Raw genomic sequence first — 23,145 nt, forward strand, 5'->3', positions numbered from 1 at the left:
AAAAAAAAAAACAAAATCTCTCTCTCCTCTCCCTCCCCCAACCAATTGAAACCAACCCCACCCTAACCCTAGCCCCTTCCACCACCCCTGCCCACTGGAGAACCCCCTCCCCAACCCTCTAACTCTCTTAATTGATTACTTTCTCCTTTACCTAGTCAAACCGTCCAAACCACCACCACCATACAGCTAGCTGAACCACCAAAACCATGGTTGATGGGTCTGATATAAAGCCTTACTTTATCATGGTTGATACTCCTTTTAAAGACCCCATTAATGAAATCCGTGTTTTGCAGTGGTGGTGGATATGATAGTTAGGCTTAAGATGGGTTATGGAAGTGGAGATGGAGGAAAAGAGATGGGTGCATGGTACGGTGGAGAGGAGATGGTGGCTATGGTGGGGTACTGAGGAGATGAGATGGTGGCGATGGTAAAGTGAAGAGGAGATGGTGGCGGACTGACGGAGGTGGAGTGGAAAGGAGATGGTAAGATGGTGGTGATGATTGGTGAGAGGAGAGAGAGAGAGAGGGGGGGGGGGAGGTTTTAGGGGAAAATTTACCGGTTTACCAAGTTACAAATTCTTAGGACCAAAAAATCGATTCAGTAAGCAAAGTTAGGATTATTCCAGAATAATTCAAAGGTGGAATTATTTTTGACAGATCCGGCAAAAGTGGGATTATTCCTGTCCAATTTTCCAACAAATAAGAAAGATGTTAATCTTACCATTCACATGCCAAATGTAGTACAAATAAAAAGATTAAGCGAAATTGACCTCAACACCACAAACGACAGCGCGGGTGCACCCAACGCCACCAAGTTTGACTAAGTAGCCAAGACACGACAACCTATTGGTATGGGTGCACTAAGTGTCATATATGACGCTGAAACTAACTTTTTTCGATACATGTTCACATGACTAGGCTTCTAATCAATGAAAAAATAGGATAAGTGAAAGAAAAAGTGGGAAAATGGGGAGAAAATTAACAAGGATTCTCCATTCTCGGCAAGAAAAGTTATCTCCTTTGGGGTGTTTGACTACTCGTCAAAGTTTGTGGTGTTAGAGGCATCCACGCCATAGTTTGTTATACTGAGACCAATTTTGCCAAAATAATACTACTTATTTTGGTGTCAAAGAGTGACTAAACGCAAGTAGGGCTCTGCAAAGAACATGGTCGAACCGAAATTTGGACTGGACCGAAAATTACGGTCCGGTTCTCGGTCCAAAGAAAATTCCGATTCTGGGTTTTCAGTACGGTCCCATCCAAACCCGGAAAATTCCGATCCAGACCAGTGGATTGGAATTTCTAATTTTTTTGTAAAAAAAATAGTTTATATTTTAAAAAGTTTAAAAGGGTAGAAAGTTACAAAGTTAAAAGCCTACTATTTATTACCCTTTAGCAATATTATTATTAAAATTATTCAATTTAAATATATCTAATTTATAAAGATGTTTAAATCAAATGAAAATAGTTTTTTTTTTACAAAAAATATAGATTACGATCAAACAAGTCCAAAATCGAATCTGACTGGAAAAATTCTGGTCCTTATCGGATCAGAATTTTTTCGGACAAATCTAGGTCCAAAATTTTTCTAGATTTCGGTTCGCCGGTCCTGGACCGGTGAACACCCCTAAGTGCAAGTAGGGCTGTGAAGATCAGGATCATACCGAAATTTGGATTGGACTGAAAATTTCGGTCTAATTCGCGGTCCAGAGAAAATCCCGATTTCGGGTTTTCGGTCCTGACCGGTGGACGGGAATTTCTGATTTTTTAGTAAAAGAAAATTTTATATCTTTAAAAAGTTTAAAAGCTAGAAAATTAGAATGTTAAAAACCTACTATTTATTACCTTTTGGTAATATTGTTATTAAATTTTTAAATTTTAACATATCTAATTTGCAAATATGTTTGAATCAAATAATTTTTTTTTACAAAAATATAGATTTCGATCCAATAGGTCCAAAACCAGTTCGGTCTCGGTAAAAATATTTTCCAAATTCCGGTACACTAGTCCAACTAGTTCCGGTCCGGTCACTAAGCGCAAGGATGTAGAAAGGATTCAATCTTATGTCTTACCTTATGTACCATGTTTATAAGACTTTACCAATCAAGTTAGATGACATTTACAAAATATTACTACTTTTTTTAAGCAATGAAATTTGTGAAAATACCCATTTGCAGTAACATTTCATAATAAAAAAAAATTACTTATTAGTCAAGACTTTGGTGCTGATGCAGGGTGTTTATGGTCAAGGAGGAAGATCATTTTGGATCCACAATACAGGTCCATTGGGCTGCCTACCATATATGTTAGACCGCTTTAACCTCACCGCTGTGCAAATTGATCAATCAGGATGTGCAATCCCGTTAAATGAGGTTTCTCGGTACTACAACAGTTTGCTGAAAGAAGTTGTGGTTCAGCTAAGGATGGATTTGCCTTTGGCGGCAATCACATATGTTGATATATATTCTCTCAAATATACCCTAATCACCCAAGCCAAAAAATATGGTAAATTTTCCTTCTAATATTTTATCTCTTCATTTGGGACGGAAGGAGTATTGAATGTTGAATATTACATTTTTTTTAATATATTTCGTTCTTTTTCAATTCGGTGGAAGGCTTTTTTTAGAGCATAAGTATAATATATAATCTAAATTTTATATCATTCATTTGAAAGCCTTATTTAACGTTACTTATCATGTCACTTATGATGTCATGTCATAATTATCAAAATAAGGTTAACAATATAAAGGGCTACTTGGAAGTTGATAAAATAAAATCAACTTTCAATACAAACTTTAACTCCATGCATGTGTAGATGTTCTCGAAACAGATAGAGATCTTAAGATAAATTATAAATTTTTTTTTTTTGACATCGAGAAAATTATATCTTTTTTATAGTATAGATGACGAGTCGTTGCAACGTACTTATGAAACAAAATTCTTACTATACACTATATGCTTTCATATGACATGGGAATTAATTGCAGGTTTTGATAAACCTTTGGTAGCTTGCTGTGGTATCGGGGGAAGATACAACTACAACAACACAATGAGATGTGGAAGCACGGAGATGGTGGGTGGCAAAGATATTTTGATTGCGAAATCGTGCAATAATCCCTCCGCACGAGTGAATTGGGATGGTATTCATTATACTGAGGCAGCTAACAAATGGTTATTTGATCAAATAACCAGAAATTCTTTATACTTGGACCCACCAATTTCGTTGGAAATGGCTTGTCACAAGTCCAAGTAAAGGGGTGACTAGTGACTAGTGACTAGTGACTAGTAAGAATTGAAGTGAGAATGTTTCAGTTTAAGTTTGCTCGACAAACCATTATTTTATGTGAATGAATTTGAATCTTACATGAATAAAGATTATATGAATCGTCTTGAATTACTCCTGAACTAGTTTGACTGAATAAAAATTATAAGTATATTCTCTTGTGTTTGGGTTTGTTGTCTAAAATATTATAAAGTTTTTGGGTTGGGTAAAGAAGTTTAAAAAATGCGAATGCAAAATTTTCAAAGCTTTGAGAAATAAAGGATTCCAAGATCTGCTTGAGAATCTGCCCTGAAGTCTGATCATAAGGATTTTCTGTAAAGGTCAGGCAGAGGTCCCATATCTTGTCTTCTTGTTTTATATGCTTAGAATACTCATCATTCGGGCAATAATCAGTGCTGCCAGAAGCAGATTGATTCCTTGCAATGATGGACATATTCACATTAACCTCTTTCCCTCCATCAGGCTCTTTTATCACACTTGCTTCTTAGGTGCTTCCCTCGTTCATATTCACTCGTTCGTTTGCTCGTTGCAATATTGGCGCTCATGGCTCCGGTCCTCTGTCAATGCTTCGGTCCTTCACAATAGGTGTGACTCCTCCTGGCTTCGTCCTCTTCATCATCGTCAACACTCGCTCGCGGGTCACGCTATGACTCCTCGTGGCTAGGTGACTCCTCAATTTTCGGCCTCGCGAATTTCTGTTCTTTTCGTTTTCATTAATTTCTATTTTTTTTTCCGTTGTTTTTTTCGTTTTTTTAGATCTGTTTGTAGATTTTTTGTTTTAGGATCTATTTTTGATTTTCAATTTCTTATTTAACTAATATATTTTTTGTTTTTATTATATTTTTTGTAATTAGTCATTTAGTTGTAAATGTTGTTTTTTTATTTTTGCTTTTTCATTTTATTTTTTTATCTTTTGTAATATTTATGTAACTAGCTTTTTTACCTTTATATATTAATGAGATTTATATGTTATTTCATCTTCAGTTTGTATATGAATTTGGTGGATAGTGGATGGGTTAGTTGCCTTGTTTTAATCTTTCAAATTTGATTGCAAATTGAAAAAAAAAACATTACCTGTACCAGGACCTGTTGCTGCTGTTTTGGGCGACAACCGCAGCAATAGGCCAAGATATTGTTGCGGTTCCTAGCCAAAACCGCAACAATACATTGTACTTTTTTAATAAATAAACCTATTGTTGCGATTTTGGCTAGGACCCGCAATAATATCTTAGCCTATTGTTGTGGTCAAAAATCGCAACAATAGGTTAATTACCTATTGTTGCGCAGCCAAAACCGTCGCAATAGGCTACTGAATGACCGCATCAATAAGCATTTATTCTACTAGTGCATCCTAAAGAAATATATGTCGACCACCCTTAGAACAATGGAAGAAGTAACATTCAGAATATTGCTGGATGATATTGGCTATAACCATTGAAAGTCCATCTCTGCTAATAATTTGTGGATTCTTAGCACATTACTCCACAAATCAGGGGGGCAATTATTTGTTACTACCATTTTTAGATGCTTAATAAACATTTATTATGGTACATTATATTAGACCTCAAAAGGTTTAATTATTATAATATAAATACCCAATCACAATGTAAAGCCCATGAAAGGAAGTCAATGAAAGTCAAGGTCAATCAAGGTCTTCAGGAGATGGAAGTCAAGCAGGGACAAGGACACGAGCAGTTAAAGGACTAAGCCACATAAGTAAGAACGTGTGCAGTACAGCGCCAAAAAAAATTATGAATTGAATTAAAGATGATTCAAATCATTTCCCTCCAAAGATGTATGTTAGATCTAGCCTTTAGCCTAGCCAACCACCTTTTAGGGTTATAGTTTACTTTAGTTAGTTAGATCTAGAACATGTACTAGCGACAAGTTTGTAAATTCTCCAGTTGAAGCAAGAACTCATGGAGGTAATAATCTTTGTGTTTTCACTTTAGTTGTTTGGCCTGGATTATCCTCATATGTGTTGTAAAACTTATTCTAAAAGTTTGTGATGTGAATGGAAATGTTTGGCTATAATTAATAGATTAATTATTGTATCTTGATCTTTTTGATTACTTTTCGCCTGAATTTATTAGGCGTTGCAGTTTAACCAATTAGATTACAACAAAGTACATTAGCAAGGTTTTATCAAATTAAAACTGGTAATCCCGAGGGACTAAGACTCCTGTGGCATTCAGTATCAAACTATTGGATGTGCATTGACTTGTTTGCAAAGTCAACCAACTGATTTTGCACCAACAAGTTTATTCAAAGGTTTTTGCAAAGAATCGGTTGATTCAAAATCACAATATATGTAGATGTCGCAAATTAGAAAGACCTAATTTTTTATTTTTAGAACAAGAGCCCTAAAACTTTCAAGACGGCCCTGAGTCACTGAGTAATTGTATGCCAAAACAAACCGGAACTTATCTGAGGGAGTGATTATTCATTTGTTGGTGTTCTTATTGGCATCATTTTATGTTACTTTGTGTAAAAAAATAAAATAATGATGTTATATCAAATCAAATTTGGTGAGTTATAATGTCTTTCTTTAGACCCACCCACTTCCTTGAAAACAGCTTATGATAGTCCATATATTCATAGATTGGAGAAGTCATCATAGAAATTAAATTATTCTCTTTCAATTACCCTATCTTCTTTCCTTTTGTGGCTTCTTTCACCAATTAGTACAAGCCTTTACAACAAAGTATACTACCTTTTTAGGTTAATGAGTCGTCAACTCGTGGTTTATTGACCAGATTGACCTCTTTTCAGGTAAAGTGTTCCCCCATTACTCTCATGAATTACTCCATGTTGTACCTTTTTCTTCCTTCACATGTTTGGGTGGGATCTTATTATTTTGACCAATAACACGGAGTATTTTATTTTTCTTTGACGAGGTTAGGTCATTTTGTCTTTTTATGTACATTATTTTATTTTTTTATTCATATGAGCCACGAAGGCGGTACAAAGTACAAAGAAGGGGAGAGGGGATTCGAACCTGTGATCTATCGTCCACAGCACCTCAATCTTAACCATTAGGCTAAGACATCCTTGGTTATGTACATTATTTTATGAATAGTGGTTTTTGCAGTAAAACTAAGAGGTCGTTTGGTTCAAGATATGAGATGGAAAAGGAATGGATACAAATAGAGGAGGGAAATGATAATAAAAATGGTTACCTTTATTAAGTGTTTGGTTCAAGTTCAAGTAATGGATTTTGTTATTTGAGGGGGAGGGAAGGTAATAAATTGGCGGAATCCATTACCATCAAGTAATGGTAAGGGATTGATGAGGGGTTGAACCAAACAAGAAGAAAGTGAATTGGTAATTGGTTTCGATTCTTGAAACCCAAAAATAGTGAGCTAAACGACCCCTAAATTAGAAAGATTAGCAAGCCCTCTAAAAATTATTCTATTATATAAGTGAAGGAGAAGTAAGATGGACAGATGGTGTCTCCTATCAAAATATGAAATTATCCATGATCTAATTAATGGAATGAAAAAAGTAACAAAAAAATAATTTAAAAATACATTTTCATTTCAACTTGCCATTTTAAACAAGTTAAAAATGGTATTTGCATCAAATACTTCAATCAAAAAATTAAATTGTCAAAATATATCTTGACCTTTTTGACAAAGAGATGATGTAATACGTACACCTGAAAAGTTTGAAACACTCACTTCCTTTGATACTCTTTGATTCAGTCAATCCAACTCATTCTTTCTACTCAAAATTCATTCAAAAAAGATTAATATTAAAAATAACTCACAATACATTAGCAAATTTATATATCTAAGTTCATCTATTTATTAATCTTTCACATTTTAAGTTTAATCATATTATAATACGGATGTAGTTTAATCTTAATGCACGCATCACGTGCATATGAGGCTAATTGATGATTAAACGAGCTCTTTGTTATACTGCCAGTTGAAATTAGTTTTTTTTTTTATGGGAGAAATTAGTTTAATGAAGACGTGGTAGAACAACTGAAATACTGTCTAAATATCCATCTAATGAATCTTTTGCAAATGTTAAGAAATGTACATTTTTTTGAGTTATATTCATCATCTTACACAGATTCATTCAAATTTATTTTTACCCTCACAATTTTATAACTAAAAAACATTATAATGATAGATAGAATTTGTTGGATAATTTAGAGTATTTGGTTGGTTGAGTTCATGTAACGTATCACTTGTATAACTTGGTTATGGTGTCGTTGTTCAAGTTACGTTAATTATTCACGTAGATTGTTTATGGTGTAGTAAACAATAAGTATTGAAGTAATAAATAAACCGCAAGGTGAGCAATGCTCGCGGAATGCTCGCTAGCAACAAGTACAAGATATTACTTGAAAGAATATATGTATTACATATTATGCCTTGGTGGTTAAAGCCAACCATGCTGCAGCAAAAACACACGAGCAGTAGCACAGCATAAGTGTGGCTCGCGACAAAAGAATGGGGCACAAGCAGCGCACAGGCAGCGAGCAGCATCGCAGCGCACAGGCGAGCAGCATCGCAGCGCACAGGCGAGCAGCATCGCAGCGCACAGGCGAGCAGCATCGCGACTCGCGATGCTTGTCGCGACTCGCGATGCTTGTCGCGACTCGCGACAGGCCCGCTCGCGACTCGCGAGCTCTGTCTCGGCTCGCGACGAGAGCCTGTCTTTTGTCGTGGCTTTGTGCATTTTGTGCGGTTTTGACGGTTTTTTGTTATTTTACGTGTATAATAGTGGTTTAGCACCACAAATGAAGAGAGGAGTTTTTCAGAATATATTCTCTCAAAAAGCATTCTCTCTCAAGTTTTTTGAGACATTTGATTATCAACAAAATTACAAAAAACTTGTTCTCATTTTGACAAGATTCATACGAGCGTGACTCTTGTTGTTCTTCTTTGTATCTCGAAATTGAATTCCGTGCAACCCGTGCTTCGTATAGGGTCGGAATATCACTTTTGGGAAAGTGTCTACACACGCCTAGAAGATTTGTCATTCATAGTATTTATCTTCTTCACCCTTTTTCTAGTTCTAACAATCCAAAAGTGATATTTCTTGAAGATGGCTACGGTACGTGAAATGACATCGAATTTTCAGAAACTTGAAAAGTTTGAGGGTGTGGGATTCCGTAGATCGCAAAAGAAGATGCATTTTCTTCTCACTTCTCTTTCGGTGGCATATGTTTTGAGTACTCCAAAACCCGAGTTTGTGGAAGATGAAACTTTGGAGGCCTCAAGGAGAAGGAACAAGTGGGAGAATGACGATTATATATGTCGTGGTCACATTTTAAACGGTATGTCTGATACTTTATTTGATGTTTATCAATTTTACGAATCCGCTAAAATGCTTTGGGATGACCTTGAGTCAAAATACATGGCCGAAGATGCATCTAGTAAGAAGTTCTTAGTTAGTAATTTCAATAACTTTAAGATGAATGAAACAAGGCCTGTGATGGAACAATTCCATGAAATTCAAAGGATTTTAGGAAGTTTTAAACAACACAATATTAGTATGGATGAAACTTTTATTGTATCTTCAATAATAGACAAATTACCACCAAGTTGGAAGGATGTTAGAAATACTCTTAAACATAGGAAAGATGATATAAATGTGGAACAATTGGGTGCTCATCTTCGGATTGAAGAGGGCATTCGGGTTCAAGATGGACAAAAGGAGGTAAATCCTAATTCTTCTACCATTAACATGGTGGAGGATGGAAAGTTCAAAGACTCAAACCCTAAGAAGAGGGCTAATAATTTCACCAAAGGCAACAATTTTAAGAAGCCTAAGAATGGTGGAGGTGTTCAACAACGTGGTTGTTGGGAGTGTGGCAAGCCCGGACACTTCAAAAAGGATTGCTTCCTATGGAAGAGGAAAATGAACAAAAAGAATGAGCAAGGTGGAGGGAAAGGCGAGTCTAGCCAATCCCAAGCCAAACAAGGTACTTGTACACAACTTTCATGTAATTCAAGTTTGAATTATATGTGTATGATTTCTGAAATCTTTTGTGTACAGGATGATTGTTCATGGTATATCGATTCAGGAGCTTCAAGACATGTGTGCAAGGAGCGGTCTTCATTCAAAACCTTCAAGGAGGTGGACAATGGAGAATTCTATACATGGGGAATGACTCTACAGCTCAAGTTCTCGGTGTAGGACAAGTAGAGTTGGTCTTTAGTTCCGGCAAATCTCTAGTGTTAAGAGATGTTGTATTTGCTCCGGAACTTAGGCGTAATCTAGTGTCAGGAGCTATCTTGAATCGAATAGGTTTTAAAATGGTTTTTGAGTCGGACAAGTTTGTATTATCTAAGGGTGGTTTGTTTGTTGGACTTGGTTATTTGTGTAATGGTATGTTTAAACTTAGCATTTCAAATGCTCTAGTAAACAATGTGTGTGTTATTAATGATAATTCTTCTCTTTGGCATTTAAGACTTGGTCATGTTAATTATAGAAAATTATATTCTATGGCTAAGGATGATTTAATTCCTGCTTTTGATCCAAGTATTGAGAAGTGTAAAACATGCATGCTTACCAAAATAACTAGGTGTTCTTTCCCTAATAATGTGGAAAGAGATACTAAATTGCTTGATTTGGTACATAGTGATCTTTGTGATTTTCATAGTACACCTTCTTTAGGAAACAAAAAATATATAGTAACATTTATTGATGATCATTCACGATTTTGTTATGTATATCTATTGTCTACTAAAGATGAAGCCCTAGAAAAATTTGAGATCTATAAAAATGAAGTAGAATTGCAACTAAGTGACAAGGTTAAACGGTTTAGAACCGATAGAGGTGGTGAATTTCATAATCCTAGTTATTTCCAAGCTTTAGGAATTATACATGAAACAACCGCGGCTTATACACCACAACAAAATGGTGTAGCGGAAAGAAAAATAGAACTTTACAAGAAATGGTAAATTCTATGCTATCCTACTCGGGTTTGAGTGATGGTTTTTGGGGTGAAGCGGTTTTAACCGCTTGTTACATATTGAACTGTGTTCCTATGAAAAAGAACAAGGTTACCCCTTATGAATTATGGTACAAAAGAAAACCAAATCTAAGTTACATTAGAGTTTGGGGATGTAGGGCAATAGTGAAAGTGCCGGAACCTAAACGTAAAAAGTTAGGTGAAAGAGGAGTTGAATGCATCTTTATAGGATATGCTGCTCATAGCAAATCCTATAGGTTCTATGTTATAGAACAAAACGACTTTTGGTCGGTTCACACTATTGTGGAGTCAAGGGATGCAATTTTTGATGAAAATAGATATTCATGGTTCCTAGACCAAAGGATATAACTCCAAGTACCGAAATTCAAGAGTTGATCAAAATAGTGATCATGAGTTAGATGAACAAATTCTAGATGAAAATGTTGCATCTACATCAACTCAACCAAGGAGAAGTAAACGGGTTAGGAAAGAGAAATCTTTTGGCCCGGATTTTCATGTATATTTGGTTGAAGGATCAAGAGATAGTGTTTTGACTAAATTTCCATATGTCTATAATGTGGAAGGAGATCCTTTAACATATGATGAGGCCATGCAATCTCAAGATGCTTCATTTTGGAAAGAAGCTATTGATGATGAAATGGACTCAATCATGGGGAATAACACATGGGTTCTAGCGGACTTACCTCCTAAATGTAAACCAATAGGGTGCAAATGGATTTTCAAGAAGAAAATGAAAATCGATGGAACTATTGACAAGTTCAAAGCCCGGTTAGTGGCACAAGGCTTTTCTCAAAAGCCGGGTATCGATTATTTCGATACATATGCACCTGTAGCTCGAATCTCCACTATAAGATTATTGATTGCCCTTGCAGCAATTCATAATACTGTGATCCATCAAATGGATGTCAAGACTGCGTTCTTGTATGGAGAATTAGATGAGGAGGTTTACATGAGACAACCGGTTGGATTTGTTGTCAAAGGTCAAGAACAAAAGGTTTGCAAACTAATTAGATCTTTGTATGGGCTAAAACAAGCACCTAAGCAATGGCATCAAAAATTTGATGAGGTAGTGTTGTCTAACGGATTCAAATTGAACAATTCAGATAAATGTGTATATAGCAAATTTGATGATAATGGTCAGTGTGTGTGATGATTTGCTTATATGTAGATGACATGCTAATTTTTGGAACTGATTTATCCCAAGTTGAGTGGACTAAATCTTTTCTATCGTCTAAGTTCTCAATGAAAGATTTGGGGGAGGCGGATGTCATTCTAGGAATTAGAATTAAAAGAAGCAAAGGTAAATTGAGTTTGTCTCAATCTCACTACATCGAAAAGGTTCTTAAGAAATTCGATGTTAGTGGTTGCTCTTTTGTGTCAACTCCAATGGACCCTAGTGAGAAATTACTACCTAATGTAGGTAGTGCTGTATCTCAACTTGAGTATTCAAGGGTGATTGGATGTTTGATGTATGCAATGACGAGTACTAGGCCGGATATCGCATTTGCGGTAGGCAAACTCAGTAGGTATACTAGTAATCCTAGTGTACAACATTGGCAAGCTATTCGTCGTGTGTTAAGGTACTTAGGAAAAACCAAGGACTATGGTTTATCCTATAGTGGGTATCCTTCGGTTTTAGAAGGGTATTCGGATGCAAGTTGGATCTCTAACAAAGAAGATCACTCTTCTACAAGTGGATGGGTATTTCTACTTGGGGGAGGTGCTATATCTTGGGCTTCCAAGAAACAAACTTGCATAGCGGATTCCTCCATGACTTCGGAATTCATTGCTTTATCTTCCGCAAGCAAAGAGGCGGAGTGGTTGAAGAATCTCATGATTGAGATTCCTTTGTTGCCAAAACCGATATCGCCCATAGCGATTCATTGTGATAACGATGCTGCTTTGGCAAGAGCATATAGTCAAGTCTATAATGGTAAGTCAAGACACATTGGTGTGCGGCATAGCTACATCCAAGGACTTATCAAAGATAGTGTAATCACTGTTGACTATGTACGTACAACGTATAATCTAGCGGATTGTTTTACAAAGGCCTTGGCTAGAGATAATGTAAAGAGGATGGCAATCGGTTTAGGATTGGAGCCCCTCGAGAATCACGAATGAGGGAATCTTAACTTAACGCCCAATATGACGTTGGGTCTTAAGTTCAATAAGATTAATTTCTTCATTTAGATGATTGTAGAACTTTTATTCATCCTAAGTTTATAGTTCTATCACTGTGTTGTATAAGGAGGTTGTATAACTTAATAGGTCTCTTGTTTATGCTTTTCACAGTAGCATGTATTTTAGAGATCTACCTATGTAAGTGTGAAGTTTAGCCGCTTCAAGGAGCTATTGGGGCATAGCTTTGATACACTTATGAATAGATATGGACACAAGGCTTTATGTGTCGGTTTATAATGAGTTTAAGAATTTTATCTTGTGTGTATTGTATCTTCGGGTTTCCATTATGTATTGAAATTGGTTCAATCGTTATCGACACCAATTGGATACGGATACTTGGAATGTGTACTTTACTATATGAAAGTTCAAGTTTTATACACTTTCATTTATGCATGAGATGTTTGTTTTGATGATGTTTAGTGCTTATTATCTTTTAGAATACTCTAAATGGGGGAGGATTGTTGGATAATTTAGAGTATTTGGTTGGTTGAGTTCATGTAACGTATCACTTGTATAACTTGGTTATGGTGTCGTTGTTCAAGTTACGTTAATTATTCACGTAGATTGTTTATGGTGTAGTAAACAATAAGTATTGAAGTAATAAATAAACCGCAAGGTGAGCAATGCTCGCGGAATGCTCGCTAGCAACAAGTACAAGATATTACTTGAAAGAATATATGTATTACATATTATGCCTTGGTGGTTAAAGCCAACCATGCTGCAGCAAAAACACACGAGCAGTAGCACAGCATAAGTGTGGCTCGCGACAAAAGAATGGGGCACAAGCAGCGCACAGGCAGCGAGCAGCATCGCAGCGCACAGGCGAGCAGCATCGCGACTCGCGACAGGCCCGCTCGCGACTCGCGAGCTCTGTCTCGGCTCGCGACGAGAGCCTGTCTTTTGTCGTGGCTTTGTGCATTTTGTGCGGTTTTGACGGTTTTTTGTTATTTTACGTGTATAATAGTGGTTTAGCACCACAAATGAAGAGAGGAGTTTTTCAGAATATATTCTCTCAAAAAGCATTCTCTCTCAAGTTTTTTGAGACATTTGATTATCAAACAAAATTACAAAAAACTTATTCTCATTTTGACAAGATTCATACGAGCGTGACTCTTGTTGTTCTTCTTTGTATCTCGAAATTGAATTCCGTGCAACCCGTGCTTCGTATAGGGTCGGAATATCACTTTTGGGAAAGTGTCTACACACGCCTAGAAGATTTGTCATTCATAGTATTTATCTTCTTCACCCTTTTTCTAGTTATAACAGAATTTTCATATTGTCTAACCTTTACACAAATACTAGTAAAAATAGCTTTTTTTGTTTGAAGATAAGTTATACACTTTTCTTTGATTCGTCAAAGTAAAAGGGTTACGCTTTTTTCCAAGTCTTTTATAATTTTAACTATTCTAATTTTATACGCATGAGTAACACTCTAGACCAAAACCTTTCAAATTAACTCAATCCAACTTTGGAAATCTTTATAGTAAACCTGAGTGTACCATGCTCATGGTACACGCAAGGCTATTTTCGCCAAATGAGCAAAATGGGCAAATGAGCAAATGAACAAAATGAGCAAATGATCAAATGAGCAAGTATTTTTACTCATTTAAGAAAATGAACAAACACTTTTACACAAATGAGCAATCTTTGTTATTTGCTCATCATCATTTTCCTCACTTTCAGATCTAGAAATTTCTTTTCTTTTTTTGCGAATTTTGAATCTCCATTGTTGGAAGATTTGGAAGGAGGAGAGAGAAGAATTGAAACAACAACAACCGAACAACAACAACAACAACAACAACTGAACAATAAACCCCCAATCATCATGAGAAATTTCTTAAAATTAAGAAAAATGGCGAAAAAAAATTGGGGAAAAATCATGAGAAAGAAATTGATGCGTTGATGATGATGATTAATACAAATTGAAGTGATAATCAGTGTCATGTTTCGAGGTTTCATGGAGATCCAAATGAAGAAATGGAGGAAGAAGATGATGGTGGTGGTGAAAGTTGCCGGAAAGAACAAATTAGGAAATTGAAGTTTTAATTAATTACGAAAATACCCCTTGGTGCACCATGCTACACCCGGGTGTACCATGAGTGGACTCTCCAACTTCTGCAAGAAATCCATACCCACATGAATTGCATGCGGTAGAAATCGAATTAGAAACCCTTAGCTTACTAATAACCACAACAACTAAACAAGTACTACCTGATGCGCATCATTTCTACTTAGTTGAGAGTATTTTGAAACGTATGAAGTACATCATATATAATAAATGTTTTGTATCATATATCAATTTTTTAAAAATGAATCATGTTTGGGCCCATTAAATCCCTCCAAGGAAATCACGCCACGTGGCACCGCTACCTAAGGATCGTGGGTCCCACCAGAATCATCCAATGAAAAGGTATCACCAATCCCCAAGTGAGCTGTCATGTCCAGCACACCACTTTATGGAAATTCTCACCACTATAAATACCTCTTGTCCCATCAATGCAAAGGTATTGAATACTCACCTAACGAACTTGAGCTTCACTCTAGATTCTCTCTCTACCTCAATCATCAACTGACTTGAGCGTCGGAGGGGCGATCCCGGAACAACCCCCGGGGTAGTTTTTCTGTGTTTTGCAGGTTTCCGGTGAACTGATAACCAGTCCAGCTCAGACCTAAGGACCTGTTCAGCACAGACCATTAACCTTAATTTCTAGACAGAAACAGTTTGGCGCCGTCTGTGGGGATAGTACAAAAAGTTACTTCGCCACCATTTCGAAAGACTCTCTTGCGGCTCAGCAGGATTTAATCTCAGTGCTAGTCTGCCATGGCACCTTCCAAGAACGCCCGTAACAGATCTAACCAACCTCAACAAACTGAGAGGGAACCCTCACCCCAACCAAGGAGGTCAGCACGAACTAGATCCCCATCGGTTCATACACTGGACCCTAACCTGGAGCTCTCTCAGGAACTTCAGCCTTCTCCCTCTCGAGAAATACAGCGCGCTGACCCCCAACCTCTACTCACAGCTGACATTGCACTCATAGCTGCTCAGCTGCAGCAAACCTTGCAACAAAGCATTATGCAGATGCTGACCACTCTCCAGCAAGGGCAAGGGCACAACCAGCTCAACCTCCAGCAACGTGAGGACAATATCCAGAGGCCCTCTCATAGGGAAGAGCGAAACCCTCGCTCCCTTCATGACCAGCCTAACCGGCAAAGGTCAGCTGCTAAGGAGAGAACTCATTCTCAGAGGCCCCCCTCTCGGCAAGATGAGCGCCCACCTCTGGGCGAGAGGTCTGCACCTCGGGAAGCAGCTCTCCGAAGGGAGGAGACCCATGTCTCCAGATCGCCAAGGGGAAACCCCGGCCGCAAACCGGAAGATGCTCGAAATATCCTTAACGAGAAACGCCGTAGCCAGGGGTATGATGCCCGTCAGTTCCTAGATCGAAAGGCTGCTCAGCGTGAGGGGCATGGTGACTCCGCTCAGTCCAAACCGCTAAAGCTCGGCAGCGGGAGTCTCAAGTTCATGACCCCGTTCAGCCGAGAAATTATTGACACCCCTACCCAGGGGAAAGTCAAAATGCCACTTATCGAACCATTCGCGGGCCTAACCGACCCGGAAGATCATATGGCCACGTATAAGGCCCAGATGAGTGTGCAGACCAGCTGTGAGGCCACATGGTGTCGATTCTTCCCTACCACACTGAAAGGTCTCGCACTGAATTGGTTTCAAGAATTGCCGGCCGGAATCATCACCGACTTCACCGTACTCGAGGATATGTTTACCCATCAGTTCGTGGCCGGAAAGAGGCAGAAGAAAACTAGCTTGCACCTCATGGGGGTCAAGCAAGAGAAAACGAAAGTCTTGCCGACTACATAAAAAGATTCAATGAGGAGTCCCTAAAAGTATCCGACCTACAAGATGCTGTGGCCTTTGCTGCTCTCATGTCCGGATTACAACCTGGCCGACTAAGATGGACATTGGCTGAAAGTGAGGTCAAAACCTTCTCAGAGGCCATGGCAAAGGCTCAAAGATTCATCCAAGCGGCGGATATTTGCCGCCACTCGGAAGAGGGAAGTAAGAAGAGAAAGGAAGAAGGAAACAGCAGAGATCAGCCCAAACAGCAGAAAACGGGTGGTAGATCGGATAGGTTCACTGATCATGGAAACAACCCTCGTTTCAATAAAAACAGAAGAGAAATATACCTGGACATCAAGCACAAGTCCATGCTGCCCAATCCCCAACCCATCCGGACCTCAGCTTACCGGAGGGACAAAAGCCAGTGGTGCGAGTACCACCGGGAATGTGGTCATACCACAAAAGATTGTAGGGACTGAAGAAAGGGTTGGACAATCTAGCTGACCAGGGGAAGCTGAACCGCTACCTCAAGCACACGAGTGAAGAGAAGGGGAAGCAGAAGGTCGGTCAGTCCAATAGTGGGGACACTGAAGGCTACATTGGGGTCATCTCGGGTGGTTCGCTCGGGGGGCCTAACCGGCCGAGCAAGAAAAGCTCATCTTCAAAACCTCAAGCACCACGTACTCGAGGTCAAACCAAGCCGGTCGGACTGTCCTGTGATGACCTTCGGGGAATCCAGTCGACCGGTCAGCGTACCCCATGATGACCCTCTGGTCATCGAGCTCAAGGTAGCCAACTCCCGGGTAAGGCGAGTCTTGGTTGATAGTGGGTCGTCCGCTGACATCATAACTTTAGAATGCCTGAGAAAGCTGAAATACAGCGAAGAGGATGTCATACCACTCGATCAGCCACTCATAGGCTTCGGGGGTAACTCGGTACAACCCGTGGGATCGATAAAGCTCCCTACTCGGATGGGAGAGAAAGGCAAAGGCAGAAGCCTACCGATCGACTTCCTAGTGGTCGACATCCCCCTCCCATACAACATAATAATGGGACGACCCACTCTGAACAAAACAAAGGCTGCTATCTCCACGTACCAACTCCTCATGCAGTTCGAAACAGATGAGGGGAAGGTCGGAAAAATTCAGGGAGATCAACAGGCTGGACGAGAATGCTCGTTAATAGCTTAAAGAGCAGAAAGGAGATCGACGTCCAAGAGGACTCGAAGAAGAGGAAAAGGGAAGAAAGTTCACCAAGGAACTTGGGGGTGTACATAACAGAAAACCCCAAACAGTACGAACGGCCTCAGCCAGCTGAGGAAGACGAAGAAGTAGAGATCGGGACAGAGCCCGGTCGGACTGTAAGAGTGGGCAAGGCCCTAAGCCCAGAAACAAGAGCACAAGTAGTGCAAGTGCTCAGGGAATATCAGGACGTGTTCGCCTATGAGGCCTCAGAAATGCCCGGGCTTGACCCCAAAATCATGTGTCATGAGCTGAACATTAAAGAGGGATACAAGCCAGTCAAGCAAAAGCTAAGGCATCAAGGTCCGGAGAGGTGCAAAGCTGCCGCAGTGGAGGTCAAAAAATTGCTCGAGGTAGGATTCATTGAGGAATGTCAGTACTCGGAATGGCTAGCTAATGTAGTTCTGGTGAAAAAGCCGAGTGGGGCTTGGCGCATGTGCGTGGATTTTACAGACCTGAACAAGGCCTGTCCGAAAGACAACCATCCTCTGCCCAAAATAGACAGGTTAGTCGATTCGACAGCTGGTCATGCCCTTCTAAGCTTCATGGATGCAAATGCAGGCTATCACCAAATTCCCATGGCGGAACATGATCGGATTCATACCGCTTTCACCACCCCGCAAGGGGTATACTGCTATAAGATGATGCCATTCGGACTGAAAAATGCCGGAGCCACCTACCAGCGGACAGTTAATAAAATTTTCAGTGATCAGTTGGGTCGGAACATCGAGGTATATGTTGACGACATGATCGTCAAAAGCAAGGCCCACTCTGATCATCCGGACGACCTGAGGGAGACGTTGAACACACTGAGGAAGTATCGTATGATGCTCAATCCTAAAAAGTGCGTCTTCGGGGTGAAAGGGGGTAAGTGCCTCGGATTTCTGGTAGATGAAAGGGGTATTGAGGCCAACCCCGACAAGATCAAGGCAGTTCTGGAAATGAAATCCCCCCGGAACGTCAGGGAAGTGCAGCGCCTAACCGGATGTCTAGCTGCCCTAGGACGATTCCTATCACGGTCGGCTGATAAGAGCCTATTCTTTTTCAAGGCCCTTAAGAGAAAAGAATTCGCCTGGGACGAAGAAGCTGAACAAGCCTTCGCTTCCCTCAAGCTTCATCTATCAACCCTTCCCAAGCTCATGTCCCCCTTGCCGGGGGAAACATTGTTCGTGTACTTGGCCGTATCCGAATACGCCCTAAGTGCTGTTCTGGTTGCCGAAAGAGAAGGGACGCAACACCCGGTCTACTTCATAAGCCATGCCTTCCGAGGGGCAGAAGCAAAATATAGTGAGGTGGAGAAGATGGTCTTCGCCCTCGTCATGGCAAGCAGAAAGTTGAAACCATACTTCCAAGCCCATCAAATCAAGGTCCTTACCGGACAGCCTCTCCGCAAGGTCATAGAAAGCAGGAACCACTCCAGTCGGATGACTGATTGGGCTGACCAGTTGGCTGATTTCGGCCTGGAATATGAGCCCAGAAGGGCCATCAAAGCTCAAGCCTTGGCGGACTTCATAACTGAATGCACAACTCGGCCCCCGGTCGGCCAGAATGAAGAGTGGGAGCTATACGTGGATGGCTCTTCCACCAAGTCAGGATGCGGGGGCTAGTGCTTAAGCCCCCGGTCGGAGAAAAAATGGAGTATGCAATCAAATTCGAGTTCCTGGGGTCGAACAATGAAGCAGAATATGAGGCACTCATCCTCGGACTCCAGCTGTGCATTCTTGCAGGAGCCACGGCCATTGAGGCCCGATCAGACTCACAGCTTATCGTGGGTCAAGTCTCTGGGGAGTACGAGGCCAAGGAGGACAATATGAGGATGTATCTGGCTAAGGCCCAAGAGTCCATCAAAAAACTCTCCCATTTCCGCATCAGCCACATACCCAGGTCGGAGAATCAGCAAGCCGACGCCCTGGCTCGTATGGCTAGTTCAGCAGAGGGGTCAGCCCCTCGGACGATCATGTGGGAGGTGCTTCGCCAGCCCAGCATCAATGCCAAAGAACAGCTGATTCTAGACCGAACGGCCACTTGGATGGATGAGGTGGTCGGATACTTAAGGGATGGAGTCCTCCCAACAGATGTCAAAGAAGCCGAAAGGATCAAGCACCGAGCAGGTTGGTTCTTATGGCATGACGAGCAGCTCTACAAGAAGTCATACACGCACCCATTGCTGAAATGCGTAACCCCTGAAGAGGAATTACATCCTAAGGGAAATACACCAAGGGGCGTGTAGTAGCCATCAAGGGGGGAGAACCATAGCAGGGAAAGCTCTAAGGGCTGGGTATTACTGGCCTACCCTCAAGGCGGATGCCCAAGAATTGGTGAAAAGATGCCCATCTTGCCAAATCCATTCGGATATTCCCAGATCCCCAGCTACCCCCCTCAACCCCATTCAAGCAGTTCTACCGTTTGACAAATGGGGCATGGACCTGCTCGGCCCATTCCCACCAGCATCGGGTCAGCGGAAGTTTTTGATAGTGGCCATAGACTATTTCACCAAGTGGACTGAAGCCGAACCCCTTGCCTCCATCACTGACAAACAAGTCCAAGCCTTCATCTGGAGGAACATAATCACAAGGTTTGGAGTGCCCCGAGCCCTGGTCTCGGACAATGGTCGGCAATTTAATAGTGGACCAACTCGGGAATATTGTGCCCGTTTTGGGATACAGACCAGGTTCTCTGCTGTGTCCCGACCACAAACTAACGGCCAAGCCGAACGGCCAATAAAATAGTGCTCAAGGGGATCAAAAAATCACTTGACGCAGCGAAAGGGGCTTGGGTGGACGACCTACCTGGAGTCTTGTGGTCTGCTCGGACAACGGTAAAGGAAGCAACGGGACACTCCCCGTTCGGACTGGTCTATGGTAGTGAGGCAGTACTGCCCGTAGAGGTCGGTATCCCATCGCCTCGGATCACCTTTTATGACTTTGAGCAAAATGAAGAAGAAAAGCCTGTCAACCTCGACCTGCTGCCAGAAACAAGGGGCAACTCATTGTTAAGGTCGATCCGCTACAAGCAAAGAGTAACTCGACAGTTCAATCGTCGAGTCAAGTCAAGGCCGATCCAGCTCGGAGATTGGGTGGTCAGGAAAGTCGAAGCTACGGGGCTATCACATCTGAAAGGCAAGCTAGGGGCCAACTGGGATGGTCCTTACAAAGTAACCAAAGTCATCAAGCCTGGTACATTTCAGCTCGAAAATCCCGAAGGCATACCACTTGCTCGGCCATGGAATCTGGACAACCTAAAGAAATATTATGTATAGTCAATTGCAATTAGGGGCATATAGCCGAGATACTGGCCAGACGTGGCATGTAGTCACTCGGTTTGTAAGACTTAACCAGTCAATCTTCTAAGTTAATAAAAAGACAACCAGTCATTTCAAGACTTAACCAGTCATTTCAATTGTTCGAATTAAACTTAACCAGTTTCGAGTGCTCGAATTTAGTCCGAACAACTATATTCTTCGTAACTTAACCAGTTTCAACCACAAGTTGTTCGAGTTAAATCCGACAAGCATTATCAAGCAAAACTTAACCAGTTCGAGAATCTATACTTGAAGCAAAAATTGCAATCGACAATAATAAAAGGTGCTCGGATGAAATAAAAGAGACTTTCATTAAAGTTAGAAAAATAGTACATCCTAAAACCTTGGTACTACCAAGGTTAAAAACAAAAAGAAAAAACAATACAAGGCAAAGCAAAGCCTAAGCTACAGGAGGGTCGGTCTGATCATTAGTACTCCCATGGTGCTCCTCAGACCTGGCCACCCCTTGGCCTTGATCCTCCTCAGCTGCCTCCGCATCCTCATCATCATCATCATCATCATCATCCGAGAGGCCAATATGCAATTCCGAGAGGATGGCCTGATCCTCCTCCTTCAGAAGAGCTTCGTAGCTCCCCATGACCTCGGACCAAGGAAGAGAGGGATGCGATCTCTCCAGGGCCGCTTTCATCCTCTTAAGGGCGCCATCTACCCCCATCTGCTGGGCGGTAGATCCGACCTCGTTGACGAACAGTTCGCAGGCCTTGGTCTCCTTCCAACCCGCAAACCATTGGTCCTCGGTCTTGGGAGCCTTCTCCAGCTCGGCAAGTTGGAATCGCAGCTGGGTGATTTGGCTCTCCGCCTCCACCACTCGGGCCTCGGCAGCAGTCTTGGCAATCACAGCCTCATCCCTCTCCTTGATGAGTTTCTGCTTAGCCAAGTCCCACTGCTCCCGCTCGGCCTTGAAGTCCTTTTGGTCCCGGTCGATGCAGCGTTTGGCATTGACGAGGTCGGCTTCAGCTATCCTTTGGCCCTCCTTGGCAGCGCGTAGCTCCTCATATTGCTTCTTGCCTCGAGCCTCCAAGTCGGAGACCTTGTCGGCCAAGTGCACTTTGTTCCGAGCCACATTGACAAGCCGAGCAGAAAACTACAATAAACAAAAGATTCAGTACTTGGCAAGAAAAAATAGCGAAGTTAAAAGCGAAAGGGGCTCACCTCAACCCAGCTGCGGAAGAGGTCATTCGTCTCCTCCGGGCCGCTGGACTGCGCAATGTACTCCCGGTCGGTGGGACTGTACAGGCACTCGACCGCATTCATCCAGCGGGTGTCGAGCCCGTGGGCATCCAATTCTGCGAATGGTTTGGCCAGCGCGAGGTTGAGCTCCTCCGGGTCATCATGAGGGCGAGGGGTGGCCGGTGTATATTGAGGGCTCTGGACCGGTCGGAAATCTTCAGAGTGAACCGAAATCCGAGTCCCCTCCGACCTGTCTGCCCGCTCCTCCGGTCGGGGACTATTAACTTCAACGGACTTGGCTTTTTTAGCCTTTTCCTCCTGAGCCTTGGCCAGCGCCTTCTCGGACTTGGCCACCTTATGCGGATCCCGCTCCTTCCTTTTCTTCGAAGCTTTGGGCTTCGACGGATCCTGCAAAGTTTCAAGATCAGCTCGGAACCAACAAGAAAGGGTACTCGGCCAAAACCCGAGACATACCTTTGGAGGGTTGGGGACTCCGATCTTTTTTGCCTTCAACTCAGCCTTAAGCTGGGCCGCCCTCATTGCTGCGTAATTCAACTTCTCGGCCATTTCGGGATCGGATTCACGTGTCAAAGAGCAAGCTGCAAAAACAACCAAATATGAAAATTGCAAGTGCAAACAAAAACAAGTTAAACAACCCCCTCGGCCGATTACCCCTGGGAAATGTCCGGCTTAGCCCGACCGCCGACAGCAAGTGCTCGCTCTTGAACAAGCGGCAGCTCGGTATCCAGTTGCTGGCAACATAAACCTCCCCCCCTTGAACAATTTGGGCCTCGGTTTGTAGGTAAATGGCCGCAATGGCTTCCTCTTCGGACATCTCCGGAACCCTGAAATTAAGTTCATGATTGGGCTCAACTCCGGTCGGACCTGGGGCCCCAGTCCCTCCAAAAAACACAAGGCAACTCCCTCCTAAAGCCCTTTTGAGACGTGGGCAGGTCGAGCACTACCTTGTACCCCTGTGGGCCTGGAAGTACCACCAACCTGGACCGTTGTCTCCAGCCGACATCTCGACCAGCTTGAACATATTGCGCCACAGTCTAATGGTTGGTCGGACGCTCAGCATAGCACATACTGTCTGAACAGCAACAATACTTCCCCAAGAGTTCGGAGAGATTTGACT

At 41.6% G+C, this 23,145-nt stretch overlaps 2 protein-coding genes across 4 annotated transcripts in view; one reads left to right on the forward strand and one right to left on the reverse strand.

Moving 5' to 3' along the window:
• LOC104897146 (GDSL esterase/lipase At3g26430) overlaps positions 1–3,396 on the forward strand; it is a 32,012-nt gene extending 28,616 nt beyond the window's left edge. For both annotated transcript variants that reach the window (XM_048646588.2, XM_010683973.4), the window contains 2 exons: positions 2,234–2,504; positions 2,987–3,396. In XM_048646588.2, coding sequence (XP_048502545.1) covers positions 2,234–2,504; positions 2,987–3,252 — 537 coding nt within the window. In that variant the 3' untranslated portion in view covers positions 3,253–3,396. The remainder of the gene's footprint in view (positions 1–2,233; positions 2,505–2,986) is intronic.
• Positions 3,397–20,265: 16,869 nt separating this feature from the next.
• On the reverse strand, positions 20,266–22,583 carry LOC130591912 (uncharacterized). Of its 2 annotated transcripts, XM_057395884.1 has the most exons (3): positions 22,482–22,583; positions 21,990–22,415; positions 20,266–21,921 (listed from the first exon to the last, which is right to left on the reverse strand). In XM_057395884.1, the coding sequence occupies exons 1-3, from the start codon at positions 22,572–22,574 to the stop codon at positions 21,217–21,219; spliced, it is 1,224 nt and encodes a 407-aa protein (XP_057251867.1). In that variant the 5' UTR covers positions 22,575–22,583; the 3' UTR covers positions 20,266–21,216. The 2 variants fall into 2 exon arrangements, with proteins under 2 accessions (XP_057251867.1, XP_057251866.1); XM_057395883.1 differs by having other exon boundaries at positions 21,990–22,573.
• Between the last annotated feature and the right edge of the window lie 562 nt (positions 22,584–23,145).

The sequence above is a fragment of the Beta vulgaris genome, chromosome 6 (assembly GCF_026745355.1).
Source record: "Beta vulgaris subsp. vulgaris cultivar EL10 chromosome 6, EL10.2, whole genome shotgun sequence".
Taxonomy (NCBI): Eukaryota; Viridiplantae; Streptophyta; class Magnoliopsida; order Caryophyllales; family Amaranthaceae; genus Beta; species Beta vulgaris.

Coding starts and splice junctions, on each gene's coding strand:
- LOC130591912 (XM_057395883.1), bottom strand. CDS start 22,547: ATGAGGGCGGCCCAGCTTAAGGCTGAGTTGAAGGCAAAAAAGATCGGA. Junction 21,922..21,989: donor TCTTCCGCAGCTGGGTTGAG/GTGAGCCCCTTT, acceptor TGTTTATTGTAG/TTTTCTGCTCGGCTTGTCAA.